Raw genomic sequence first — 22,556 nt, forward strand, 5'->3', positions numbered from 1 at the left:
TTGCATTTTGGCTCGCGATTTTGCCACGATTTCCAGAAGTTTGGATTTTTCTCTTGGAAACAGCATGGTACTTGCTTTTCTTAACTTTGAAGATTTCATCTTGGGAATATTTAATTTGATAAATACTTTTACCGTAAAAAAATCGATAAAGTTATATTGGTATGCAATTAAATTTAAAGATCTATCAACCAAATAATCACCGAAATCGCTTCTACCCGCACGAGGGTAGGGCGATTATAGTTAATCGTCATTCAGCACTGGTCGCTTTTTATTTCTTTATTACAGCCGTTTAATCTTCACGGACAATGATATCACGTGGCAAAAAGGTAACAGTTTATCTACCCTTGGTGTTGTTTTTCCATCATCAGTCTACCACCATGGCAGAGAAGTGATATCGATAGATAGACTTGACCGGTTTTTTTGCCGTTTCCACCGGAAAAATCGAGAGGCTGCGCGGAGAAGCAGCTGATAAGGACGACTCATTGGTCTCAGGATAGACAGACCGCTGTCATTTGTCAGACCATCTTTCTTTGAAAGGAGGAACGTGGTTAGATCTTGCCTCCTCGAGCTTCTGATTCGATTGAGCCGACTCAACATATCAGCATTTCTACAATTTATTTTAGCCACACTTCCGTGCTTTTGTCTCATCCGCGACAGTTGAACGGAAGTGGTCGATATCGATAATGATGGGCCTTGCATTTTATCGATTTTGACTCATACGCGCTTAGTATCTTAACTTTAACATGTAATGCATGAAATATTGACACAGATATCGGCACCAAGAATTCTGATTTAAATTATTTAGATCCATCGTCAACTATTTTCACGGCTTTGACATAATTATTCAATCAGCTATAATAAAATATCTATAAACCCGAGAGAAGCACATTTTCAATATATTCTCGAAAATTAAATTAAGCTGAAATAGAATTGAAATTAAATTTCAATTAAATCATATGAAATACAGATAGAACTTCGTTTCTAATTGTCATTTGTCCAATATATTAAATTCATATCACAAGATGATCTATACTATCTGGTATTTTGAGCGTGTTCGATAAAAAAGAAACATTTACTGGGGATCGAATTGACGCGACAAGAGAAACCGTTCACGTGTTCGTCATACCAGCCAGCTGAGCTGTTGTTGGCATTGAAAAATTCAGCTCTCGAAAATCTTTCCTGTGCACGTGCACATTCGCACGCTCGCGCCGAATTTTCTAGAACGTAGTTTTCTGGTGGATGGGGAAAAAGCCGTCGGCAAGAACGCATCGTTGGAAAATACACAGTCGAATCAAGATAAAGTGGATGTGAAGATGGCCAGACGGCACGACGGCGTTTGGATAAAAACGATATCTGTGTTCGTACGAAGTGTAATCCGCGTACGAGAATGATGCGAACTCGTCTCTCTGTGCGTGTAAAGCTTACAGTTAAAAAAAGAAACGAGGTGGTATGATGTAAAGGTTACAACGATGGATTTGTTGAGATGGAATCAAACGAAACATCAGGGTTCGACGATGGAATACCTCTGATATCAAGAGACAAGTTCTTCGTAGGATAATTTTTTAACGTTGGAATTGTGTTCCTTCTGGATTCGGCTATCTCTCTATCTATCTATCTATCTATTTTTATTTTTGATGCGAATCGAACACTTCCTACGTAAATCAAAGGTAAACACAATTCATATTTATTTTCGTCCTTCATGATATAATAATTATTTTCCGCATTCGAGTGCGAATACATCCTTCTTAAACGATAAAAAATTGAAGTCGTGTGTTTACGTTCACGTCAATAGAGCATGTTACGTGCATCAGGATTTTTCTATAAATAACTTCATGAATATTCTATACACCGTAGCATGCATAAATAACATGTTTTCATTAATGTTTGCTACGTGAACAGACAATATTAAAAATTCGACCAGTATGATTATCTTTTTTTCAATGTTCACGTTACGAACGTTAAAACGTTTTAACTAACTTTTTTGTTGCTTCCAATAACGTGAGAAACAACTGAATATATTCGCTTAAATTGGGTATATCTCAGCTTAAGACGATAAAATACGAACAAAGCAAGGAAGAAATCGAGGCATATAGTACGATTTCCACTCTACGGTTTCAAAATCTGGGAACCCAAATAAAGAAAAAGGGAAAGAAAAAAGGGACGAAAGTTAGGAAAAGTAAAAGGGTTCTCATTCGCACAGCCACCCACATCTGCACGTCGAATCCACACTTTAAAGCTTCGCAAGTTGCCGCGTGCAAGATGTTTCTCGCGAAACCACGGTGGAAGAAAAGCGAGAAAAGAAGCAGGGTCCTTGGCCAGGACACCGTGTATATGCAAATGTTGAACACGCGCTCGCTTCCACGGTAAACTTTCGTATCTCTGAGAGAGACGCGGGGCTATGCATGTGCATGTGCGCCTTATCTCGGATTTCGTTCGGACTTCCTACCGCGATGTTGGCGGAAACGTGAATACCGGGGAAACTAACGAAACAATCGGTCCTTTTTCTTCTTTTCGATCGCAAAATCCGATGCACAAAGGATCATATATTTCTGACGATTGCGAGATATATCCCGCTCTAGTCACCTTTTAAGCCGAATCGGAATCGGCTCGCGATCTGGTCGCGATGAAATTCTGAAAACGAGAATATTCGATTACGGTGCCGCGTCTTTCCTCACTTTTTATTAATTAAAGATTTCTATTTGCGTGCACCGTAGATAGTCCTTAAATCGATCGAAATTATTTTTTTAATTTTTTGCTTTTTGTTACTCTTTGTTCGAAAATAAAATTTGATCCGGGTAACGAGAAACTTTGTATGATGATCAATGTGTAGTAAGAGTGTCGAGACTTTACGGAAGAACGATTTTCAGGCGAGCTAATGGGAATGTTAGTGTTTTTAGAAAGTTGAGATAGATTAGTCTTGATGAGAAAAGGTAAAAATTAGTCAGTCTATTTACGCCAATACTTCAGATTTTAAGTGGTAATTGAACTCTTCTCGAGGGAATAGTTTCATTGCGTCTATAATATCAGACATCGAACAAATATCTAGCAACAAGATTTTAGTGTCTTTCAGTTTGTCATTAATTAACTTTACAAGCTAAGTTTCCAACACCGCCTAAGCTTCATTTGGCTTTGGTAAGCAATCTGGTTTAACTTATACTTGAAGTTCAAATTATTTTAATTAGTTTCTATTATGTGTATACCTTCCTAATTTCAAATATTCATTAATTAATTTTGTTAGTATTCCTAGTAGTAGTATAAAAGTTTGTCTATATTTTGAAAGGACGATTTCTATCTTATGAAATGAACTTTAAAGAAATTATTCGTATTTATTTTTCTTTAAAAAATTTAATCCGTTTTCTATGTATGGACCTGGACACTAGTTCACTTAGTGTCGTCAACATATTCGTTGTTACAATTGTGTCTTGAAGAAAGACTGTCTATATTGGATAACGAAGAATATTTATTGACAGAACTGATCAATACATCGAAGTTAAATCTGCCAAATATTCAATTTTCATTTGAAGTTAAACGGATTGAGACGCTTTACGTACGTTCGGATATGCCTTAAAATCGAAACTAAATCTCATTAAAATATATAGAGTCGATTTTGATATTAATCTTAATTAAGCTTAGTTAATTAAATATTAAGCTTAATTAATAAAAAATTCGATCAAAAAATCTTTCTCATATTCCAGTAATTGTTCGTATTTAGCGAAGGTCGACAACTGATTCGCGCCGCTCGAGGCAAAATTGAAATACAAGTCGATTATTAATAATGCAGAAAGAGAAAGAGCGAAAAAAAGAGAGGGAGAGGAAGATAGAAACAGAGAGAGAGAGAGAGAGAGAGGGAGAAATAGATAGGTAAATAGATAGATAGATAGATAGAGAAAGAGAGAGTGACAGAGAGAGAGAGAGAGAAACGGTGCCATAGGAAGTTGAATAACTAAAGTTGAAATAACAAGGTTACCCGTTACACGGCGGACACGTTTACACGCGAAAATATTTCACACGCTCGATTGCCTATTGCTTCCGTAACAGCGATATTTTCAGGAGGATACATGTGCGTTGGCACGCACGCTTACGAGCGAGCACGATATAGTCGGCCCGTCTCGTCGCGAGCCCCGCTCTCCTTCGAGCGGAAAATTGACATAAACTGTTGCTTCTGCTACTCCTTCACGCTTCTCTCTGTTCAAAGCACCGCGCCGCGTCGTGCATGTCGTCGGTACTCGGTATAGACTTTCGTTGCAGCCATTCCATGCGTTAGAACACACCGTCAGACGTATTCACAACGTGAGAGCAGCTTTTCAGATTTACTGCCTTCTTTACACGCTTGACAAACGCTTGTCAAAACGCAAGAAAGCTCTTTAACGCCGTGATAATAACTCATTGACAACGACCTGTTCGGAGAAGTCGGAGAAGTTGTTAATTAAAACAACTACATTCCTTTGAATTGGTAGCAACGTTTCAAAGGTAATACGATACAGCCTTTGTAGGAATTTATCTTTGGATCTGAATTTTGGGAACTTGGCAGGATTTAATTGTTAAATGTGATAACTTGTTCGTCGTAGCGATGTCATGGTAATTCGAGCTTGATTTTATTTTGTAATATGATTTGTAAGATATATGATTAGACATATTGAAACAGTAAGATTTTCATATAAGAATAAAGTGAATTTAACGCATACGATTTATTAAAGAAGAATGCTTATTATTATAGCGTGAATTAAGCAAACTTTACATAATTGTTTCTTCGTTCTATTATCACTAACTGCGTGAGGTATAATTATTTTTAAAGACACATATTATTCCTCCTGTAAACGAATAAATCTAAGTTAAATAGAATCAGACGTGGCAAGTCAGCGATTTCTTGCAGTAATGTCAAAGCAAAAACTTTTGGCACGCCGTCCTTCCACTTCTTCCTAAATAAAGCTCAAATTTAGCGAAAGCTGATAAATTCATATTACAATTGGTTAATATGATAGTGCAGTCATGGAATGCATCAACGATTGCATCAACTAAAGAGTTATATAAAAAGTATCATACTCGTTTTGCAATAAGTAATCAACCAAAAATGATCAATCACATTTGCTTGATATAATAGAACAACCAATATAAATATAGATATTAATCGTCGAAGCGTATAAAAATTATTAGAAAAACACACCGAACGTGAATGAGTATATACGAGCTGGCTTCATAGATCTTCATTCTTTCTCTCGTCAGGTCGGGAATGCGAAAATTGTTTTACGCCGCGCTATTGGTTTTATATCACACTGGATACGCACGAGAATATAGCTATTTGTTACAGCATGCAATATTTGCACAATTCCTTGTATCAACAGATCCCGTTTGGAAAAGCCTCGAATGCGACGCCGCGAGAAATAAAAATCTTTCTTTCTGCTACTTATAACGCACGGTACATTGTGCTCCTGCACACTATTTGATAATTCGCGCGCACGTCGTTGAAGGCGTTTTATGAATTGCATAAACAATTTGAAAACGCGCGCTGTGTGTGGAAAATTTCATCCGGAATATTCTATTTAGTGTAATGTACTTACCAAATATAGAGATAAAACAATCTACGTAATTTCCAACGGTGATTTTTCATCTTCTTAAAATATCTAATATTAAGAATATCCCACACGCGAAAGACTTCTTTTTTTAAATTAAAACGTTTTTAATATGAATTTTTTGCAGTCTTGTTTTGCAGCACTTAATTGTCTATTTTGAAATCTGGAAGAACGTATATATATAACGATAGAATAAAATTAATAAAGAGAATAAAGGGAGCAATGACGTAAATGCACTCTGGTCAATAAGGATATGTCAGTATACCATTGGTAGTTTTCAACATCATATTATATAACCTTATCTATCTTGTATTATAATCCTATATATTTAACCTTATACACCATTTTAATAATCAATAAGTGATTTCGAAATTTGAGCAAAGAATTTTTATGTTCAAATGAAACAATTTAATTTCGAAACAGCCAGATGTAGCAAAACTACAGATTGGTCACTCAAATTAGGAAAGCTCTTGCCACAATTCTGACATTTTCTCTTATTTATAATTTGTCGTAAGTTTCGAACGCAAGAGAGATAGAGTTTGAAAGCAAACTTAATTTGTTGTAATTATATTAAAATTCAGCACATTGCTCAAGATACCAAAATTACAAAATTTCACAAACAGTGTTCGATGTACGCTATTACGTATATTTGTATGGTGATTTAATATGCCTTTCCACTTCACCTCTAATCCAGATATGACAAATTGTGCCATCGGCCTCCAGCAATAATAACTCTCTTGAAATAACATCTCAACGATAGAAACACAGGTTGAAGACATTTTCCAATTTTGCTACTCTCGAGAAGCATTCTCTAATCACCAGTTCCATCCACGATCGACGACAGAAGTGGTTTTCCGCTGCGTTACGTAATTAATAATCTTCTAGAGGTCAGATAGCTAGTTCGAGAGCGATTTTTCTCTCGTGATACGTGCGATCGCCTCGCGTATGTATTAATTAAAATTCACAAAACCACTCGAGCCATGTAATGAAGGAATCTCTCAAACTTTAATCAGCTAAGCACGTTTCGTGGAAGTCGACATGCTTAAAATATCACAGCATACGTGCACATTTAGGTGTATGTAAATGTTTGTATATTGGTCGTGAAAGCTATCATGTTTCTTGATCTTGTATATTTTTCACTTTCATCTGCTCAAGGCTGTTCCAATTAACGGAAGGCGTTGGCTATTGGCGCGAAACGCGTCACGTTTCGGATCTTCGGAGCTCTTTACGATTTCTGACGGATCGTGGTCTCGAAGGAGCCACTCCTTTCTCTGAGCACCCTTCTTTCGGTCGCTTTGACCGCTCTCTTGGCGCTCGTTAATTCGAACGACAGCCGATACTCAGGCATCGTATTTTAATTATCCCGTGATAGAAGCTACGGCTCGTGTCGGACTACTTTCATCCGTAATTAATACTCCACGACCTCCCCTAAAGCTTTCTCTGCTAAGTATGACGAGATACTTGCTTGAATCACACTTTCCTCCTCTTTTTATTCTTCATCTCTTTTTCCAAACTGTAACGATCGCGCTCATAATCTTCTATTTGATCTCGACTTCTTCGTTTTGCTTCTTCTCCTTTTCGTTTTTTAGATATTTTCAGAAATTTGCTGATTGACATCTAATTGGTAGGTCAATTATTGGTTGTTGATGGAATCGCGTGAAAAGAGACTGCTTGGTTCGCAGTCGGGTAGTGGAAGGTGTAAGTTTTTTTTCTAGTGATTATTATCGAAATTTAAATGTACTCGAAGGTAAAATTCTATGAGTTAATAATTTTTGATCGTCACGTGGTTAAGTCATCCTAAAGATTAAATTAATAAGTGCCATAATTTATATTTCACGTAAAAGAGTGTATATAGAATCATAAGTTTCTTCAATAATTAGAACCGTTCGCTTTATCAATTTTCTATTGCATCATAACAAATAGTTTCACGTTAACTAATCAAAGCGAAGATTTCTCTCACTCTTTCTCTCTCTCACTCCTTTTCTCTCTCGCGCGCTAATTATTAGTATATAATAATGCGTATTGAAAGTAGATTTAATTAGAAGCGCGTAAAAAGTACTTGAAGCTTCGTAGCTATATGACCACGCTTCATTCCTTTGATAATGTTTGTTTATTGATTTTTTTTTTTTGTCATATTATTTTACGTGAAAATTGTAAATATATAAAAATAAAACCACATTCTGACCAGATACATTCTGCTATTGTCAAACGAGAACAATATTTTCTTTTTAACAACGAACGAGGAATACTTACCAACGTAAAACTACGCTCGTATTCCATAAAAATTCAAGAAAATTTCTATTCTTAATGTAGCCTGTTCTGCTGGAGCAGCCATTTAACCTCCGTTCGGCATGAATCTTTGATTTCTTCGAAGTTTGCAGTCGTTATGAACTGTGAAGATCAGGATGAGCCTGGCCGCGAGAAGCACATGCTACGTCGAGGATAAGGAAGTTGAAAATACAGTCTCAGACGAAGGTACACGCGTGCAGAGGTGCACGAGCGATGGCTCCTTTGGCCCGGTACATAGCGAAGTCGATGGCAGTGGCCCAAAGAGAATTTCCTAGTAGCGCAGGTCCTGCACGGTTGGCAAGCGGCAGTCACTTGGAGTTACCTTTAGAACTCACCTTTTCCTCCCCTCGTGTTTCTCCATTTTCTTTCCGTTCCATTTATTTACTCGTGTATACGCGCATGTAAATCTAGGCTACACGAGAACCCGGAACGTGGCTTCTCCGCGTGGACGACCACGCTGTTCTGCATTTATTTTTATGGACGCCGTTGTAAACAAGCATCGTAACGCTTTGTGCTCCGGACAGGGAACGGATTCTTACAGCAGAGCGTCGGAAGAATTCTGTGAGATCGTGGTTCTTGGTTTGTCGGTGAGTTGTATGGAATGTATAATACATGATTTAATTGTGTTATTTTCAGTATTTTCTATTTTGTAATTTGTATAATACCGTTGTACTCAAATGTTTTACCGTTATCCAATCTTCTTTAACTTTTAATTTAGCATGGACGCCAATTTATTGATACGGCTACCTACAATATACGATTAAGAACTTTATATATTTTGAGTTAAACCTAAGTTACGAAAGTTACAATTATATATATATAGCTATATATATATATATCACCGCTACTCAAACTCAAACCTAACTTGAAAAATCCGTATCGTTAACTCGTTTAAACATTAACGTTCGACGTATCAAAAAAGGGGACACAAAGTTAAAGAAATGAGACGTGCATAGGACACGTGGTGTGTCTTCGAAACGTAAATCTTCGTTCGATATCTTGACACAGCAAGAGGATTTGCTTCTGAGGGTTGGGACAGAGTTTAAGGTAAGCGCAAAGGATAGAGGAATACAGATGCAACTGTACAGATCGTTAGAGGAATCGAATTCGAACTCTCGAAACTAGTGTTCTCTCACTGTAGGAAATTCTTTGGAATGGCGGGTCTCTTCAGAGGTAACGATCTTTCTCATTTTTACTAGTTCCGTCTGCCTCTTGCCCAGCCATTCGTATCTACGTCTCCACCACCCCTTCCGTAGATCGATATTTCGTATTCCAGCGTGTAATTCGTAATAACGTTTGAACGGCGCGCTTAGATGTTAAAGAATCGGTAAGTGTATCTCGCAAATCGGCCTTCTTGTTTATCAAGTATCTTCTACAGAAATTCACAAGAAATTCTAAGCGAACCTTGGTGTTTCTTTGAGAGGATTTATTGATTTTTATTGATTTCATACAGCATTTATTGACTAAGATATTTTGAAATTTGCCACGTGTTAAATTTCAATGCATGGAAATCAGGTCAGATTTCAGAATGAATTTTTAAATAAATTTTACGTCACTGTTTCCATTGTTTTAAAATTCCCCTACAATCATTTTATACTTTTCAGAAAGGTCCTCCGCGCAGCAACTTGCCATTAATGTTTACTCTAATCTCTTTCTTTAAAAATTTTCTTTTAACTGCTCTATCGGAAATAAATGGAGGAAACATTTCCTCTTCTTCTCCTTTCGAATTTGAAACCATTCCATGCCTTGAATAACGTCATTATCTTTCAACATCGAAACTCGTTTCGACCACGTAGCATCAGTTCGTATTCTTGTTCGTTCTTCCTCCCATAGAACGTACTCCATGAAATAATGCTATTCAACGAAGAAGACACGATCGCGAATTTCAGGATGGATCGCTGGTCCTGGTTGGACGAGACGGGTGTATCTGGAAATCCTGGCGAGGATTCGATCAGTTCCTCGCGAGAAGAACGGTCTGTTACTTTTCAAGACTGGCTGCGAGTAGATGTACCGCGCGGCAGACTTGAAAAATTGCATTTTGTATTCAATAACTAGGCTGTCAGTCCGAGCGGCGGCCTCCTATAACTCAAAGCGCATCCACACATCCACGTAGACATTGCTTCTCTTCTCCGATCGATCGATCTCTCCTCTTTCTGTGCAATCCAACCTTCGTAGGAAATACTAGTCACTCGCGGTACCTCCGTCGAAAAGAAAAAAGTTTCTCCCTTCCGCGATCATAGGCCTCCATTTCTTCCTTCGAGAACTGATATATGCCGCCATGAACATTGATTGTGGCGTTCCTATATACCGACGAGTTTGGAATTATCTTGTTAGATGTACAAATTAATAGATCCGCGGCTGAAAATTTTATCTAAAGCAGAAAGCTTCTTTTAATTAAATATTCAAGGCTGCATCAACATTATGTTAACAGTCGTTTTATTTTGTTTCAGTTACAGTCGTTTCAGTTACCAGCGTACCGGATCCTGAGTTCATTGATGAAATAGGAAATATCACAGTGCCAGCAGGACGTACTGTAAAATTAGCTTGCAGTGTCAAGGACTTGGGGCCATATAAGGTAAATAAACGTATTCATTTGTACAAATTTTCTATAGCACGCCTTAAAACTTACTTCGCGAAATTTCCTTTTACTTGGAATATTTCGTACAAAGCACGAGCCAATAAACGTGCGACATCTAACAAATGTGCAGGGCGAAGTTTCTGGAGGGGGGCGGCACGTTCGCAATCGTAGCAAGGAAGATCCGCGTGTTTTGAGATGAGAAACGCGTTAGCCCGTCGGACGCGACGAGCGTCGCGATGTATGCTAAGTAAGTGGCAGCAGGCGCCTCGGAAGTTCTCCGTTAGCTCGACGCTGATTACGTGGCGTCGTTAGATCACGAGATCGAGCTGAAATCGTGCGGAGCTTTGATGAACGCGATTCATCAATGAAGGAGCTCGTTAAAATCGCAGCGCGCTCTACGTGAAACGCTGGAAAGCTTCGTGAACGAGCCGAGATATACGCGCGTATCCTGGTGGTAGGAAGAAGGTGTTCTTGAATAATTTTCTCATTCGGTGCACTCATATCCTGCACGTGAATAAATTAATTGCTTTCCCAGCGGGCGTTTTTAGTTCGAATGTTTACGAATTTTTACGCGATGAAAAATGATATTTAGGCAACGAGTTTCGCTAGAGATATCGGTTGTCGTATATATCGAGAAGTACTTGAATTAATTATATCAAGGACAAGGAATGTTTTAATGACGCGATGCTGCATATTGAAGGTTGTTCCCCAAAAATTCAAGAGCTTATAAGAAATTTAATTTTATCTTGACGTTAAATTAACACATTGTAAAAATTAAACTTAAAATATAAACGCATATACTATTAGGTAATGCATAAATCGCAACTCGACACTCGTAAAGATCTCTTACATCGTACAATTCAACAGAGATTCGACTGCCCAGCAACTTTTTATACGATTCGAAGGATATAATTAACTACCAAGAGCTGAATAAATTGAAAAAGGAAGTATATAGCTCCACTCGACACCAGTGTTATTCGCGAGTATGACTGTTAAGAAATGCCAAGGCAGATGCTTAGAAACGAGTTGTTGAAAAGAAGGAAGAAACACACTCAAAGGACTGCAGTGGCTAGAAGGGGGCATAGAAGAGGAAACGGACGACGAAGTTCGTCGGCCACCTGAAATTTTCCATCCGCAGTAGGGAGGAAGATTGAATTGGCATCTTCTGGACTATCGCCAACTCGTACGTCGCGTAAGGGTCGTCGTGTCGTCGTCTTCTTGCCGTTTCTCGAATCTTAAATTCGGAATCCGTTCGATAGGATCCTTCGATGCGTTTAGGACGCGGAGACTTTTCTTTAGTACTACGCGAATCTTCGAAACTTTAATTTTACATGCACGTTCAGAGCGAAGAAGCAGGATACGTGGAAATCGATTACTGAAACGAGGCAAATCGCTAATACTTCTTTTGGCTTATGGAATTGCCATTTGGAGAATTGAAAAATTCACGAAAACTAGTATATTATAAGATGGAATTTATTTCATAGAATATTTGATTACAATACCTTATCTCGAGATTAGTTAGTTGAAATTAGTTCGTCAATTCAAGAACTCGTGACGTTTCTCCGTGTTCTCCGTGTATTTGTTGGTTTCGAAGATACGGTTATGAAAATATCCTCATCTTCAGTCACTAATGAGCAAGAGAAGTCAAACTTTGTGCATTTTAATTAAAGTTCGTCAGATCGTAAACCAACAACCTTTGTTAAGTATAGAAAACATAATATTAAAAATAAAGAGGTTACGTTCGTTCTATAATTAATCCACGTGGATAGAAAAAGCAAATGTAAATTACTCGAAGGTATGGAATTAAATCAACGAATGTACCTATATCGATAATCTTTTTCCTCCAATAGTCAACTTTAATTATATCGTCCACGCTTAAAAATATGACAGACGTTTATCTAAATTCGACTCTTTTAGACTCGTAAAACTACATTAGACTCGTGAAAATAAACTAAAGAGAAATCTACGAACAATAGAGTTTATGCCCTCCTTTAAGGGTGATTACACTTAATCCTTTTGATAGGATCCCGAGAACATCTAATAGCACTATAAAGACGGCGACGGTTTGTCAACGATCAGAGGGCGTGAAGTGATTCTATACCTCGTTATACAAGTTGCTTCTAGCGGGCAACCCTTCTTACGAGTCGTATAGCGACCCCTAGCGGCCCTTAGTATTCCGTGGAAAGGTCGCCTAGGGATTGACACCGCTAAACACCCGCTTAGATCGACCAAATCGTATCCTCTAACCTGGATGAATCTTTCCACTCCAATGTTCAGTCGGTTTACTATTCATTAAGTAGCGTAACGCAATTACATCGAAGGAAAAGGAATCAAATTCTGTTACAAAACTGTTGTTGTCGCCTTAAATAAAACTTCATTTCCTAAACCGGATAATGTAAAATATGATGGTGAGACTCTATGGTGAAGAGACACCAAAAGAATTCTAGCGGTGATTCTTTCATACAATGTTATCTGATTGGCCTTCGACGTTTCATAGAAAATCACCGCGGGAAGTGACATCGCTATACACGCACTTAAACCGGTCAGCTCGCACCCTCGAAGCGAGACCAACGTTATTACCTTACGATCATCCGGCTCGCCACTCGTCGCATCCGGGATCGCCTCGGCATCGTTGCCAACATGATCCGATATCGTGGTCACATTTATAAGTTTATTCGTCGTTAGATCGATTTTACAACTACACCGCCGCGAGTATTCGACATGTTATACGGTGAATAGGGAACAGGCTGCTATTTTCAGTATCCTAGTCTCTTTCCTTAACCTTAATCGTTTTATAAATCCTTGAATCGTCGTTTAGTGTTATAACCGCATGGTGGGATATAATTCATGGTATATATTTTTCTTATTTCTAGTATGATGTTTCACTTTTCAAAAGACGTATTGTTAAAAAATTTAATATTTGACCCTTTTGCTCTTGACGACAAATTTTACATAAATGTAACATCGAATATTATACGAACCAGCAACGGCGCGAATAAGTTAACGCGCCTCGAGAAATATAAGCTGGATGCAAGAACAGCTCAATTTCTTTTACGGTTCGAGCGGGCTAGTTCGACATCACAAATGGCGTCAATAATGCTTAGGATTCGCTGTAGAAATATTCGCATTATGTGAATCTGTGGCCGTTTATTCTTTTCCGCGGATGGGTCTGTGGTGAAAATCATAACTAAAACTGTCAGTAGAATATATCTACATCGTACAAGAAAAGTACCACGAAAAAAAAAAAGAACACGAGGTATTAAAATTCCTCGATCGCTATTCCGCTGCGTCGTCAATACAGAGACAGTGAGGAGAGTCGATTGCGGAGGAATTTCCCCTTATATTTATTGGCTTCTGTGGTGTAAGACATTCGTATGAACGTAATTTGAAAATGTTTTGCTTCTTTCCTTCTTTTTCTTCTTTTTTATAATTGGCTATGTTTAATTACACTAATTAGTTACATCTATACTTATTCATCGTGGAAACGATAATAAAATGATAGCGTGTTAACGAAAATCATCACGTGTTTCGGTCCCACGTTAGATGGAATGATGGTGAATATTTTCAACAACAAAATTTGTTAATCTCGATTTACAAATTCCTCAGAAATGTTATAATCAAAGGTATTAAAAGATCTTTACGCAAATATTCCCCTACGTTAATAATTTTTGCGTAAAAATTTCCAAGAAACAAGTTCCGAGAACAACATGAACTTTATTTTCGCGTTATGGATAGATACAAAGATTTATTCAATTATTATATTATCAACTGGAAGTCAAGTAAACTAGAACTCTTTAAATATTTATCTCGGGGAAAAATCGATACATGATATTACGAAGACAAAAATTTCGGGTTGCTTGTACAAGATCGTTATCGAAGTTGCTCACGACGCGTATCAAGGCTTCATCTAACCGGGGATCTCTCGATTTAATGATATTATTTTGCGATACTGGTCACGGCCTACATGCGATGCTGGACCTCGTAACGTGGGTAGATTGGCCGGAACGATCGACCTTTCTACGGAAATAGGACGAGGAAGAGATGCCTGATAAGAAAATGTATATTTCGATCCTGACTCAGGATGATCTTTCCGTCCGCTCATTTTACGATTATGAAAGAAAATTGTCCATGACAAGCTGGAGACATAGAAATTGACGACTCGTGGATATCTCTTCTGATATAGCATACATTACATTCTATAAAATATTACTTGCGGCTTTCATTGTTCGGGTGTTTCGCACCTTTTAATTTTTTCCATTTCAATAATACGTAAAACTTGCTAAAAGAGCATGGAAGGAATTTTAGGTGTTAATAACTGAAAACTAATTTCAGTGGATATATCTTGGTTAAAAAACGAATTTTGTAAGGAATTTATATTAAAATGAATAATGGAACGCGTAATGATAAAAAGAGAATAACAAATAAAATTCTTGGAATATTGAAATAATTCATGTGGAATTTATTGTGCGAAATAATTTGTAAAAGTGTAAGAGAAAAGTGATTTTATTCTATTGTCGCTGTTTATACATCGATAATGCGATGTTAAAAATATATCCAAATTTTAAAGATGATAGTAACGAGCAATAGAAAATATTTTCATTTCAACGATATTGCACCCGCTCGAAACCATTTTTAGTGAACGATAAAATTCTTCAAGTACTATTCATAAACATGCAGTAGTCTTGCAATTTCCCCCCGTAAAAAGAAAAGAAAATATTTTTTAACGCAATGTACCATGAGCGATACCTAGCATAAGCTTTACTACCATTTTGTTATTTATTTATCTCAACGCTTCATCTGTAGTAAAACGAGCGACTCCTCAGAATTTTTCATCGCGAGACGATTCTTCTTCCGCCTGTATTAAGTTCTATTCAGATTATTCCCCAATTAACTAGCCTGAATGATTTTTCAATTGATCCTTGGCAGACAGACCGGCATCGTCGCCGTCAACTTCCAAGAGGTTCGTTATCCACGATTTCCTTCTGCCTTTCTACGGGAATGGGTAATGAACTGGAGGGGTGGCAGGTTGTATTATTAAGATGTTACCCTGCGTGAAAGTCGAACGGACTGACTGCTACAGTCAGTGATGGAAACGAGTGTTGTTCGAACTAAACTAGTGGAAAATATATTTTTCTGTTTGACGTGTTACAAATAGAAATATTTTATTTAAATTTAGTTGGATTACAAAGATTTATTAGACCATAGAAATACTTCGTTTTCGTGAAAGATTTTTCTTTGTAATGTTTTCGAAATATCTTTAAAACGCTTTACTTTCATTTTTCGGCTCTTTTCAAATATTTCAACGAATAGTCAAAGGACATCGGATTGTTCCGCAAACAATAGAATCCAGATCTTGGATAGTGCTCTCTCTAAAGCTCTAAATCTTATCCTATTAAACTAATTCCCCTATCAATTGCTCCTATTTGGATTACGTTACAATGAAAGAACCCAGTATTCAAGCTCTGATTCGTGTTTTTCCTCGTAAAGTTGAACCAATGAGTTAGCATCAGGATATCTATCTATCGTTATATCGATCGTTCCGCGGGCTCTGCTCAAACCTGTCGCCAGGACACAGAGTACGGTCCGTGAGTGTACAGTAGTGTACACACGTATATAGCGGAGGACTACTCCGAAGCACCGACAGCAAAACCGCAAACACGCGGCTTGGCGCGACCAAACCCCAAACCAAAGCCAACACTATGGCTGCGAGGGTAAGTAGAGCTTATGTAGTTCGAATCGTGAGATTCTAGGGGCAAGGGAGAGCTAGATAGGACAACGAAGGAAACGTGGCGCAATCATGAGAGCAGACACTTTCTAATTGGATGCACGTAATCATCTGAGAAAGAACACTTTCGATGTTCTTGTTAGAGAGTTTGACGAATGCTGTATTATCGAGTGACTAGACCGCGTTATTCCCTAATCATGCTTAGGACGATTTTCAAGAATTTGTGGTTAGGAACTTATCGATGATAATTTCTTAAATATTATATTATTTCATGCAAGAACGTTCGTGAATAGTTACGTATTCCAATTGGAAAAAAGTAGAAAACGCGAGGATAGTCGATCGATTGAAATTTACATTTAATTTGCATTCGCGTGGATCATGTGTCGGAGAACATGGATCGATCTCGTGCAAGAAATTGGCCGATTAAGAAGATTTCGAATGGACTCAGGAAGGTGCTTTAGATTTATAGATTTTGTATTTAGCAGGTATTTGAACTGGTTGGTTTATTTTAGGAAGTTTAACTAGGAATAGAAATTTCGCTTTAACATTAAAGGGCTAAATAATTCATGGACTAGAGCAGACTCATAAAATTAAATCAATATTGAATATTTCTTTCATTAAGACGGATAAATATGCAACATTAATTAAGTTTTAATAATTGATACTTATCTGACACATATTTACCAGAGATAGACCTCTAAAGCTATTTTTGGACAGCTTTTTGTTGGTTTTCAAAGAAGAGTTGGCGGAAAATATTTTGTACCGGGTTATTAAAAAGTATAACCTAGAAACGAATATGAAATGGCGCGGAATAATTTAATGATTTGAATTTTTTAGTTTGACATGGGTATACGTAAGAATTTTTATGTGGTTTTTCTACAACAACATACTTCCAATACTCGACCCATTTTATTTTTATTCATGTAAATATTCATTTTTTTGCGATAAAAACGAAACCTTTGCTCCCAACACGAAGTATTATGGTATTACCTTTAGAACAAAAATGTAATTTCATCAATATCAAAACCAGAAAAAAAAAGAATGTTGTGATTGTTGTAAAAGAGGGTACTCAAGTATTTGTATCTGTTAGGCAGCCTCGCCTCGCGTAGCTTTGACCCCTTTTATTTCCTGACATTTTCGCTTTAAACTCATAAATTGCCACAGTCAGAGTTCGTACACTTCCTTCGGTACGCTGTTATTCTGCGTGTTCCTCTTTTTGTTTCTATCCGTTGGCGTAATCATTTTAAAAGCGTCGTAAGTTGCAATATTTTCTTTCGCGTATCGCTGAACGTAAATGGTTCTGGTATAAAAGTTGCCAATTTACGCGATCAATTTATTTCCCGCTTTACTGTAATCTTTAAGTATACTGCACAATGTTGCAAATACGAGTCAAAAGCATTATCAACGATTTGTCGTGGTACGAATTGTCAACGATAGAAACATGTACTAATGCTTTTAGCATTATACTAATTTTGCTTTGAATTCTGTGACACGCATTTAATTTGAATTAGGGCGTTATAAATAATTTCCTGCGTTTAGAAATAAGAGAATAGCGAAGAATATCTTTGAAGCCGAACAATTTATTTTATATATAAAATATAATACAACAGATAATAAGTTACTTTACATTATAAAAGAATATTTTTATTGCACAATTCTTAATGACAGAGTTACTATGAACGACATTTCCAAAAAATAATTTTCGAGATGGGAGAATACTTTAAAAACATTTTACGTCGTCTGCGATACGATGCGGACAGCACAGCACAATATTGGCTTTTAATCTTCTTCAAACAAAAATCCATAATAACAGCTATTTCTAGTATCAAGCGTATTTAGTTATTAATAAGTTCATGTCGTACAAATTACGTATTACTATAGTTATATATTGAATGGAATATATTACACATTAATATATGTTATTTAAAATACCTGTATAATCTACTAAATGTATCTCAATTTCCTAATTAGTCTGGATTTACTATTACAAAGTATCTATTCCCTTAAAGCATTAAAAAAATTTATTTCAAATAGAAAAATGAAATCTGAAAGAAAGGATATGCACGTGTAACGATGGTCGATAGTCTCCAAAGTCACTTCGAAGCAAAAGATGAAACAAAAATTATTCCGATACGAACAAAACCGTGGCGTTGTATTAAAACGGGTCGGGAAACGTTATTCGTGAACGATTGGTCAGCAGCGCGCAAATCGAAACGTTTCTTTGTGCTCGAATTCACATCGAATTATTATTTCGCGATTTTCACTGGTATACATTGAATCATGTTTCGCCTCGACGAAACAGATTGTACCGACGGTATACGGGGGCGGGAGTGAATACTGGTTCCAAACTCGACCCAGTCGACGTTTTTCCGTCGAAAACGTCGAACGATAAGTGTTCGATCGGCCGGACAAACGATTAAATAAAAATAAATTTTCGATTTTGTATATACCGTCAAAAATGCTGGACCAGATAGATTGTAGTGAAAGAAATGAACGGGCGCGAAAGGAACGCGCTGTATTTTTCTTGTTTCGGTCCAAATGTTCGATGGGAATGGAATTTGTTGTTCGGTGAAACGCGGCGTCGACGTCGGATCCTTTCATCGTCGGTACAGATCGTTACGACGCAAATATGGACGATTGATCAATAACAACGATTTTTACTGAGGAATATGAAGTATTTTCGGAGCGAAAATAATGCAATGGGTGAGTACGTTTCACGAAGGAATGTCGAAATTTCCACCACAGAAATACTACTATACATTATTAGAATATTGCAAATACATATTTCAGAATGCTAGCAGAATCGATTACTAAGATTATATATCGATTGGTAGAAACGATTATGAATGAAAATTTCTTTTTTTTTTACTAAAAATCTCAAACACAGATGTATTATAATTGTACATTTTACGAAATTACAAAATATTACATAACGATACAATTGGAAAACAAAGATCGACCTTTACAAATGAAAATATACAATAAAATTACCGACTTTCTTCTTTACTTTTATTTCTTTTTAGTTTCTTCTAAAAACGCAAATTACAACTATTTATGAAAGTCAAAATGTGAAGACACGCTGTGATGTTTGGAGTAGTTACTCACGTTGCAACGTTTAACGATAGTTGGAAATTTATCTTAAGAAAATTGTATATTAATTTCACTCTTTGAACATTATATAGATTACATTGCCATAATACATGGTTGAGAATTCCATTTTCAAGATTATATCTGTATTTGGAGTTATTAATAATACCGACGTGAGCAAGACAAGCGGATAGCTGACAGTGATTTGCTCTACCTCTATTTACAGTTACAATAACTTGGCGAGACAATTTCTTATGTCCGTTCCACGGTGTTCGATTATTGTTGAAGAAATATTGAAAGTAAAATTTACCTCTACACATCCCTTGTTTTTTTATTATATTAGCTGTATGCAAAAAAACTCTTTTCTTGAATAATTCCGGTAGAAGAATTCAGTAAAAAGAATTCTTGGAATGTCTATAGAGCTGGGGACGGTAGCACCTTTAGTTAAGCCATCAACCTGATTACCCCAGATCCCCAAGTGTGGCGGAATCCAGAAGAATTTAATGAAATAATTACTCAAATTGTCATGAACAAATTAATTGTATTTCTTATTTATATTTAGAATATAGGTGTTAGCTTTGATATAAAATTCCTTGGAAGAAACAAAGAAAAGATAAGACAGTTATGATTAATGTTATTTAATGCAATATTAAGAGCATTATTTAGAGCAACACATTCAGCTGTAAACACTGAGACTCAAACTCTTTATTGAATAAATATTTAGATCAGGGCAGGAGCAAGCAGAATCGACATGATTAGAACATGAAATTTTATTGCCATCAGTGAATAAAAAGTAAGTAAAAAGTAAGTAAGAAATTTCTCACCAATCGTTCAATACTTAGATTGGGGTCTTAAGTTTTTTTTTTTTTTAAGTTCAAGACCAAATTCATAGTCAAATAAAATTGAGGTAATCAACGTTTCGAAATCGTAATAGTAAATATTGAAGTGACTCTGCGAATAAATTTTGTTAGAGAAATCCATAAAGAATGAAATGCATTGATTTAGAATTCCATTGTTGAAAGCTTTATTTTTGGTTATGTTGAAGTAGTATTTAATTGCATTAAGACAAAGAAAGTTTCTATTTGATAGAATTTTTGCAAGGAAACAATTACACAAAAATTTACTACGCTCCTCGAAAAGAGGAAATTTGAATTCTGCTAACATCCATAGAGAGTTTCTACGGTAGTCGAGAGCTACTCTAATCACTGAGTAGTGAAATCTTTCAAGCTTTTCACACAGTACTGTTATTTTGGGAAGTATACGCAGCTCTCATAATCAAAAACAGAACAAATAAAACTTCCATAAAAGGTTTCATGACATGACAGAATCAAAACCTCACCAAGAGTTTTTTTATATTAAGAGAGTTGGAGCATTTTTTAACTGCACGATAAACTTGAGCAATGAAAGACATTTTGTAGTCAGAAATAATGCCCAATAAACAAACAGTTTCGTTGAATTTAATAGATATATTATCAATTTCGATTGCAGTGAAGCCAGGTGCAATTTCTTTTTATTGAAGGCTCAAAACAAAAACTTTTTTTTATTATTCTGATGGCTTCCTCAATGACTCTTAAGCTTTTCTTAATAAACACAAATTTAAAGTAAAGAATAAGATCATCAGCATTGTTTTGCAAATTATCAAGCCAGTATTGAGTAGTTATTTTAATCAAACTATTTTCAAAGATCTTGTACATGTTCCAAACATACTTAGGATCCATCTAAAGATTAATGCTTTCGGCAAAAAGCTTAGTGCACTCTCTTTTTCTCTTTCTAAAAGTTTTGATAAATAGAGCGCACACTTTTTTCTAATTTATCAAATCTCTTAGTTTAACATATGCTCTCATTTTTTATTTTGTCACACTCGGCGTCCCACTAGAGAAGTGGGTTGCGTTTTCTAAAATAAAGAACATGTCGTTTAATAGGAATGCAACATTTAACTGCTTCAACTAAAATATGCGCGAAAGTATTATATTTTTGTTATAGCTGGGAGATGATTGATTGTATTCGGCAGAAGGAAGTCGCGAGTAGGAATTTCCGAGTTCTTCATCAAATTTAACCAAGTCAAAATTGGAGGATCATTGGTCATAGACATATTTATCAACATTACCATTTATATAAATTGGAAAGTGATTAGAACTCCAGGTCTCGTCATATACTCTAACTTCTATTTTGACCGAAGAGCTAAGGTAGAAAAAATTAGATCAAGATTAGATTTAAGAGAACGATGAATATCTATATGAGTGTTTGAATTATCGTTCTATAAGAATAAATTGTTAAATTCGGCAATGTTTTGGAGCCTAAGTCCATTTGTATCAGAATATTGACAATTCTAATTTTTATTGTACGCATTAAAATCGTTCACAAGTATACAATTATTGTTTTTAGTAACATTTTGAACAATAGTATTCCAATGATCTTGAGAAAGAGTGATTCCTGGGGTCCTGTAACAAATTATCAAATCTAAAGGAATCTTCACGTTCAAGATGAGAATACCGCAAATATCGACAGATTGATCGAGTGTTTTTACATTATTTATTTCGGAGAAAGCGAAATTTTTACATAGTGCTATTAAGATCCCACCATCCCCGGAATGAGTTCTGTCTTTTCTGATTATTAGAAAACCAGGAAAATTAATCCTATCCATTTGAGAGAACCAAGATTCTACGTAGATTAGGATATCAACATCAAGAAGCCGAATCCGAATTTCAAGTGTCCTTCTTTGAATACTATTTATTGTTTACTACCTATTTTATTGTTTATATGAATGAAGATGTAGTTAAAGTTACTAGATTGTGTTTCTTGAACATCTATGGAACACGAATCGATACTGGAAGAACCATCATCCAGATCGGAATTTGCCAATTTCTTGATGATTCTGACAATGCGGTTTTTTAACCTGCTCTCAGTAAATAGGTTCTTTATGTCAGAACGCATGACGATAATAGCAGGGATATCTTTAGTGAATCTTAGTGCATTATACAAAATTTTAATGTAATATAAAAATGTAAAAATGAATGTAAACATTCAATGATACCGTCAAAATTTAGTGGATGTGTTTGCTAAAATTGATTTTTTAACAGGTTGCAACTGAGTAGATAATTCTTGAATTGAGAATTCGGATGTTTGAAATTTTCTGATTTTTGTGGTAACTTTTTTCACTTTGATAGGAGCTATACATTTGTGTTTCTTTTCCGTAGATCTGTCAGCAGAATCGTTAGTGGAAGTAACACTAGACAATGGCCTTTTAGTGACTGAGGTTGGAGGTGGTGGTATAATAGGTTTATTTCATTATCTTCAGACATAAATA

At 36.2% G+C, this 22,556-nt stretch overlaps 1 protein-coding gene across 4 annotated transcripts in view; it reads left to right on the forward strand.

Moving 5' to 3' along the window:
- The window catches only part of LOC122572498 (lachesin-like), a 257,082-nt gene that overhangs the window by 60,180 nt on the left and 174,346 nt on the right, over positions 1-22,556 (forward strand). For all 4 annotated transcript variants that reach the window (XM_043737499.1, XM_043737512.1, XM_043737503.1 and 1 more), the window contains one exon: positions 10,310-10,434. In XM_043737499.1, the coding sequence (XP_043593434.1) occupies positions 10,310-10,434 (125 nt within the window). The remainder of the gene's footprint in view (positions 1-10,309; positions 10,435-22,556) is intronic.

This window comes from Bombus pyrosoma, linkage group LG2 (assembly GCF_014825855.1).
Source record: "Bombus pyrosoma isolate SC7728 linkage group LG2, ASM1482585v1, whole genome shotgun sequence".
NCBI lineage: Eukaryota > Metazoa > Arthropoda > Insecta > Hymenoptera > Apidae > Bombus > Bombus pyrosoma.